Source organism: Frankliniella occidentalis, unplaced genomic scaffold (assembly GCF_000697945.3).
Source record: "Frankliniella occidentalis isolate FOCC.00 unplaced genomic scaffold, Focc_3.1 Scaffold156, whole genome shotgun sequence".
In the NCBI taxonomy this organism is placed as follows: domain Eukaryota; kingdom Metazoa; phylum Arthropoda; class Insecta; order Thysanoptera; family Thripidae; genus Frankliniella; species Frankliniella occidentalis.
The window spans coordinates 725,055-732,116 of NW_026267282.1; the positions used below are offsets into that span (position 1 = coordinate 725,055).

Below are 7,062 nucleotides of genomic sequence, written 5' to 3' on the forward strand. Positions count from 1 at the left end.
CTCGCGACCTGTACTGGCACCAGGTCATGATGCTCGACATCGCCGCCCTGCTCGCGCTCGCCGTGCTGGCGGTGCTCCTGGTCGCCTTCCTGGTGGTCAAGTGCGCCGTCCAGGTCGTCCGGAAAAACATGCAGCAACGGAAGGAGTCCCTAAAGAGTGCAAAGCAGGACTGATATCACTGGTGACAAGTGGAAGTGGGGTAAGTCCACTTTTTTCAAAAATCACTTTTTTGCATTTTTGGATACTACTGGGTAATAGGAACCATATGGTATATAGTCAAAACTTCTTTAAGTGCAACAAGCCTAGTGTTGAATTTTTTAAATTAAAGCTGTATACTACCCGAGTTATTTGACGTATCCCATGTCAATATGGGATTAGTCCGGGTGTATTTTTTGCAGACAGGCAAAAGTCCAAAACGAGGATTTTCTAAAGAGGCATATGTCCGGATGTGATTTGTCAGAATGACATATATGTCCATAGATCCAGAGGACTTACGCCGTTCTGACAAAGTCACAACCGGGACATACGCCCTTTTCAAAAGTCATGCTTGTGGACATACCCCAGTCTGTGAAGGGGCATATGTCCGGGTGTGATTTGACAGACTGGCGTATGTCCACAAACATGACTTTTGAAAAGGCCATATGTCCCGGTTGTGACTTGTCAGAATGGCGTAAGTCCTCTGGATCTATGGACATATGCCATTCTGACAAATCACATCCGGACATATGCCTCTTTAGAAAATCCTCGTTTTGGACTTTTGCCTGTCTGCAAAAAATACACCCGGACTAATCCCATATTGACATGGGATACGTCAAATAACTCGGGTAGTATACAGCTTTAATTTAAAAAATTCAATCCAGTGTTTCCTATTGCCAAACTGAGCTAGTCCAGGGTATTTGCTTTGCCATCTTGTCTAAATTACAGATACAAACCGTTTTTATGCTCTCCTGAAAAATCGGGTTTTTGGACATACGACCTTTTCACTTTTCACCAGTGATATATTGGTGGGCGGATTTGAAAGAATAGGGCTCCGGAACTTTTAGTCAAAACACAAAAACAAGTTTAGTATATATTTTTAGGTTTCACACGATACAGAAATTTACCATGATTTTAGATCTTCATGCTTTTATATCTGGGGCACAGTAAATCATAACAAGGAAACTAGGCACCTAGTAAGCCATCTGTAAAATAATAATAATAAAAATTAAAAAAAACATCTGCTAATCTTTTGTTAATTTTTAAAAAGGTACCCTTTAAAAAGGTAAATATTCCTATTTTTTCCGCAGGTAGGCCATACCACCACCAAATGCTGTTACTGCACCGTGGGAAAATAATGTAATCGTATGTAATCTTTCACCACTCATTCTCAGAATCGGTACCCGCAAGTGATAAAGCCGATAGCTGTTGTGGCTCCGCAGTCAGTCCGTCAGCTTCCGCGATGCAGCACGCCTCGCCGGCCCGCGCCACGGCGCGACAGAACGTCGTGGTCCTCGTGGCCGCGTTGCTCCTCCCGCTCCTGCTCATGCAGTGCGTCTCTTCGGCCGCTCCTGAGGTCAAGACGACCGCGGCGGTTCCCGCTCGGAAGCCGCTGCGCATCCTCGCCCTCATGACCTTCGACACGATGAGCCACCACATCTGGATGTCGGCGCTGACGGTGGAGCTCGCGAAGCGCGGCCACCTCGTCACCTCCATCGACATCCACAAGCACAGCGAGAACCCGCCCACCCTCAACACGACCGTCATCGAGACGGCCTTCCAGTTCATTGATCAGGAGTACATGAAGCTCTTTATGGCATCCACGGTGCCGGGGCAGATAAGCATGCTCCAGGACATGGGGGAAATAGATTGCAAGCGCGACCTGGCATCACCAACTATGCAGCGTCTACTTGACCCGGCCTTCAAAGGTGCATTTGACCCCATCATCATCGACTACCACGCAGACTGCATGCTAGGCTTCGTCCACCGTTTCAACTATCCCGGCGTGCTCGCAGTATCTGCCTTCCCCGTCGCGCCCTGGGTCGACGACCTGATGCACAACCCGCAGGTGCCGTCGATCCTGGCGCACACCTTGCAGCCCTTCCCGCACCCCATGAACTTGTGGCAGCGCGCCTGGACCCTCTACCTACACGCGCACCAGAAGTTCCTGGTCTGGTGGCGGCGGCCTGTGGAGAACAGCCTCATCAAGAGGTTCTTCGGCGACGACGCACCCTCCGTGGAACAGCTGCGACAGCACGTGCACGTGGCCCTCGTCAACGAGAACCCCGTCCTGGAGGCGCCCAGGCCCTTGCTACCGAGCCAAATCCCCGTCGGCGGCATGCACGTCAAACCCGCCGACCTGGGCAGGATCCCGTCGGTGAGTCCATTTGTACACGTGCACTGTTAAAAATAACTGTCACCTAACGACTTACTGCCTTATTTACACTCCTGTAATGTAACAGAAATGTTGTTTTCATTTGAACACTCTCGAAACTTGTGATATTCGGCCCATAGTGTCCCACAACAAAAACTACTACTTATTACTTTGCTGTACATTTACAAGAAAAGAGAAGTCAATTTTGTTAGCAGCACATTTCGTTCCTAAACAGGACACTCGTATTATTACAATTTTTTTTACAGGAGCAAAACAAAGTAACTGCTTTTGGTCGGAAACTTTGTTTCCGAAATTTTCATTAACGCTGCGTTTTTTTACAGTAAGGCCTGTAAAAATACAGTATATGCTGCTAACAAAATTAATCACATTTTCGCTGTAAATTTACAGCAATTTTTTTAACAGTGGTGTTAGGAGCGAACTAGCAAATGCAAAGGCAGAGGACTAGATGGCTGTATGATTTACGCCACACAACTCACTTGCTGATAAGCATCTGTACAATGCCTGATCCTGCCCCGCTGCTTTCAGTTCTCACAAACACTCTGACTTTCGCTTGCAGGGCCTCCTCAAATGGATGGATGACTCTAAGGACGGATTCATATTTGTGTCGTTTGGATCCGTCATGAAAGGGAAGTCTATTGATCCCGTCAAAAAGCGCGCGCTGGTGAACAGCTTTGCAGCTCTGGCACCCCTCCGGGTACTGTGGAAGATCGAACCGGACGCGGTGGCCGCGGAGCCGGTGACTGCCAACGTGAGAGTGGAGGCATGGGCGCCACAGAACGACCTCTTCGGTGAGTCACGCCACTAGACGCCGCCAAACATTTTCTACTGTTGTTACGTTATCACCTGCACTGATAAACCAAGTGTCCAACTGCTCAACACTTGCAAGTGTGCAACCACAAGTTCAATACTTGCAAGTGTTCAATTCAGTAGTAGTACACTTTGCAAGTGTTAAACTCGGTATTTGTGCACTTGTAAGTGTTCAACTCTCCTCGCTGTACACTTCACTAGATCGGGCGCTTACTGTGAGGGAAGTGTTCAACAGAGGAGTTGCACACTTACAAGTGCACAAATACCGAGTTGAACACTTGCAAGTGTACTACAACTAAATTGAACACTTGAAAGTATTGAACTTGCGGTTGCACACTTACAAGTGTTGAGCAGTTGAACACTTGGTTTATCAGTGTGCACTTTTGTTTAAGAAATATATATCCCTATGAATAATCGGTTCGACTCTCCCGCAGGCCACCCCAACCTGCGCCTATTCGTCTCGCATTGCGGGGGCCTCAGTGTGCAAGAGGCCTCGTACCACGGCGTGCCCGTCCTCGGGACGCCCTTCGTCGTCGACCAGTTCGTCAACCTGGAGAAGGTCGTCGGAGTCGGCATGGGCCGCCGGATGCCGTTCAAAGACATCACAACGGAGCGGTTCGTGGGCGAGATAAATGAGATGCTTACCAACCCCAGGTGAGAAGCGCTAGTGCGCGTAATCTGAGGCCAAGACTCGCCCCTTGCCTACCGGGGTTATGCAACCTAACTGCCTCGCCTATTAAAGTGGCAGAGGGTCTTTCGAATTAGCGGCTAAAAAGCCTGGGGCTCTTGAGAAGCTGCCCCCGACACGCCCGCGGATCTGTGCGTAGGCAACCCATCCGGCACACGAGGCTCACCTGTTCGCTGTTGATTCCGCAGGTACCTCAAGGCCGCGAGGCACACCCGCACGCTGATCCACGACCAGAAGGAGACCCCCCTGGAGCGCGCCGTATGGTGGGCCGAGTACGTCGGTAGGCACCGCGGCGCACCCCACCTCCGCTCCCCTGCTCGCGACCTGTACTGGCACCAGGTCATGATGCTCGACATCGCCGCCCTGCTCGCGCTCGCCGTGCTGGCAGTGCTCCTGGTCGCCTTCTTGGTTGTAAAGTACACAGTCTACTTCGTCCGCAAGGGCAGTCAGCAACACAAGACTCCACTAAAAAGGGCAAAGAAGGACTGATGTTAGTTGTTAGGGCTGATATGAAAGTAAAGACTACCACAGTCTCTAGTCAGGTCGTGAAAACATGTTCAATGGAGTAGATGTTAAGGTAGACACTAATGTTGCCGGAAAAGGGGGGCAATGAGTGGCATAAACAGGGAGTTAAGCGGGCTACATTCATGTGCACACCTGTGGTACGAGTATGCCTACTTTTTGGAGGCAAGCGCAAGTGCAGTTTGCTCGAGTTTACGGTACACTACTGGGCTAGAAAATGGTTGTGTGACATACTAACATATTTGCCCACTTTTCTGGCTACACTGGTTTGCTTAGTGAATTATGTTAAAGGTCATAAGAAAATTTGCTTCATACAAATGTGAATGTATCATCGTAATATACAAACCTCTAAACTATTTTTGTAAATATAAACAAATAATTTTACAGTTTCCACATTATTTATCAAACAGCAATGTGAAGTAACGTTAATTCAATGGAAATTCCGTTACCAAACGAATTCAGCTTAACATCAAAGTCAAGATTTTATTTAAATTGTCAGTTAAGGGAATTCCAAACACCAATAATGTCAAAATTTAATTTGGGCCAACGGAAGCACTTTTCGAGTGTACATCAAGACTGGTTCAAATCCTCTAAGTACTGAGTTAAAACTATCCCTGGACCGAGCGCTAATGGTTAACACACAGATGCCGCACACCTTCCGTTGCCAATGTTGGGGCTGCAAAACCCACTGAGAGGGAAGTCCGGACCTATCCCAGTCACGTTCACGGTGCGGGGCGGGGCGTGGGTGAGACAACAAACAACAAACTTCTGTCAGTCATCGGATCGCGCTGTCCGAGCGGGCCGACCCGAACCCGATGAGTCCGCCGAGAGCGTCCCGAACACAACTGCCCTTATCGGGTCGCGGGGCCAGGGGGATTATCGCGGACGGTCGCCCCCTTTCTCTCCCCTTCTCTTTCTCTCTCGCTCGCTCGCACTACCGGGGACGACCCGGGCGCGCGTGCGACGGCGACGGGGCGTGTTTGTGGCCGCCCTCTCCGCGTCGCGCTCCGCCTCCCGCACCCGGCACCGCGGCACCGCGGCAGAGGCGGCGCGCCGGCCCGCCAGTCCAGCGCGTCCACCAACTGCAGCAACATGTCGCTCAAGATCGGCTTCCTGGGCGGGGGCAAGATGGCCCAGGCCCTGGCCAAGGGCTTCCTCGCCAAGGGTGAGGATGGTGTTTGGTGTTTGTTACGAGATGTGGCATGGAAAGTAGTGCGTGCGCGGGGGCAATGAGCAAAGAGATAAGGTGGTGTCTGTTTGCATCTCGGAGTGCGAGGTGTAAGGCAGTGTAAGACAGTGATTTTCCACGCGAGATTTTCTCTCCTTTTTGGAATAGTGAGTGTATAGTGTACTTGCGGTGGTGTTGCAGGTCTGACCAGTGGAGAAAACATAGTGGCCAGCGCCGCGCCCCAGGACAAACAATGTTTCGAAGCGTTCAAGGTGCTCAAACTTAATGCAACTCACGGTGTGGAGAGATATCTCTCTACACCGTGATGCGACTAAAAGTGCCCGGCGACTTGAAACTCATGTGATAAAATTGTGCAGGGGATGGGCGCTAGTGCAACATCCGACAACTCGCTGGTGGTGAAGCAGTCCCAGGTGGTGTTTGTGTCCGTCAAGCCCGACATGGTTAGCACGGTGCTGCAGCAGGTCAAGCCCGTCGTGTCAAAAGACAACCTCTTCATCTCCATCTGCATGGGCATCTCCATCGCCGACCTGGAGAAGGTAAGTCATAACCACAGTGGCGGAACCCACTCTAGTGCTGCTACGTCCCTTGCGGCTCATATTTTTGGTGCCTATTATTTAATATGGGACCACGACCACATAGTGGTCTGGTCACACCGTAAGGAACGTATCAACAAGTATTCTCTGTCCGCAGGACCTACCGCCGGGCACCCGGGTGGTTCGTGCCATGCCCAACACCCCCGCCCTCGTGGGCAGGGGTGCCTCCGTGTTCACCTGCGGCCACGCGGTCAGCGCCGACGACAGCGCCACGGCCGAGAAGCTCCTCGGCGCCGTGGGCATCGCGCACCAGGTCCAGGAGAAGCTCGTGGACCCCGTCACCGCCCTCAGTGGGTCCGGCCCAGCATACGTAAGTATAACATCCCAACAGATTCCGTCCCGCCAGCTGCAATGTAATCAACCATGAATGATGCCAGGATCACTTCGCTTGGACTTTGATACAAGGGATTACTGGTGGATTAGCTAGATTAGGAGCTTAGCACCCGCGATAACGTATCCGTGAGCGGACTGGGCCCACAAAATCCTTTGCTCTATGCGGGCCAGGTTTCTGATCCGCCCGGGAAAGACTCCGCAATTAATGAGCCATGCAGCTGAAGAGAGCAACGGTCGGTCCACCAGTCTCAGGAGCGTCCGGAGGGCGACAGGTGCGAGTGAGATGCTCGAGCTGGCCATAGCTGCATCCCACCTCGCTTTTGGTGCGCTCGCAGCTCTGGTGGACCGACCGTTGCTCAGCTGTAAAGCAGGCGCGTATAAAGGGAGAGGGGAAAGAGGGGGGCACATTAGATAGTCGCCTGAAAGATAGGCGATGTGATCTACAAAACACCTAAAGGCAACTTACTCTACGCCCCCCCCCCTTTTTTTCCTGTTGGTTGACCGTAAAGAGGAGAGTGTGGCGCGGCGATGTGACCAAAAGTCATAACTAGAATCATTT

At 51.2% G+C, this 7,062-nt stretch overlaps 3 protein-coding genes across 6 annotated transcripts in view; all 3 read left to right on the top strand.

Moving 5' to 3' along the window:
- Positions 1 to 1,224, top strand: part of LOC113204108 (UDP-glycosyltransferase UGT5-like) — a 34,393-nt gene extending 33,169 nt beyond the window's left edge. Inside the window, exon 6 of one of the 2 annotated variants that reach the window (XM_052271264.1) lies at positions 24 to 1,224. In XM_052271264.1, the coding sequence (XP_052127224.1) occupies positions 24 to 173 (150 nt within the window). In that variant the 3' untranslated portion in view covers positions 174 to 1,224. Of the gene's footprint in view, positions 1 to 8 lie in introns of both variants that reach the window. The other variant, XM_052271268.1, reaches the window with a different exon arrangement.
- LOC113204101 (UDP-glycosyltransferase UGT5-like) overlaps positions 1 to 4,772 on the top strand; it is an 18,495-nt gene extending 13,723 nt beyond the window's left edge. For 2 of the 3 annotated variants that reach the window (XM_052271270.1, XM_052271271.1), the window contains 4 exons: positions 1,679 to 2,353; positions 2,928 to 3,159; positions 3,613 to 3,832; positions 4,055 to 4,772. In XM_052271270.1, the coding sequence (XP_052127230.1) occupies positions 1,679 to 2,353; positions 2,928 to 3,159; positions 3,613 to 3,832; positions 4,055 to 4,355 (1,428 nt within the window). In that variant the 3' untranslated portion in view covers positions 4,356 to 4,772. Of the gene's footprint in view, positions 1 to 1,552; positions 2,354 to 2,927; positions 3,160 to 3,612; positions 3,833 to 4,054 lie in introns of all 3 variants that reach the window. The other variant, XM_026419120.2, reaches the window with a different exon arrangement.
- Positions 4,773 to 5,356: 584 nt separating this feature from the next.
- Positions 5,357 to 7,062, top strand: part of LOC113204104 (uncharacterized) — a 2,287-nt gene continuing 581 nt past the window's right edge. The window contains exons 1-4 of the mRNA XM_026419123.2: positions 5,357 to 5,553; positions 5,758 to 5,828; positions 5,934 to 6,113; positions 6,268 to 6,480. Coding sequence (XP_026274908.1) covers positions 5,481 to 5,553; positions 5,758 to 5,828; positions 5,934 to 6,113; positions 6,268 to 6,480 — 537 coding nt within the window. The 5' untranslated portion in view covers positions 5,357 to 5,480. The remainder of the gene's footprint in view (positions 5,554 to 5,757; positions 5,829 to 5,933; positions 6,114 to 6,267; positions 6,481 to 7,062) is intronic.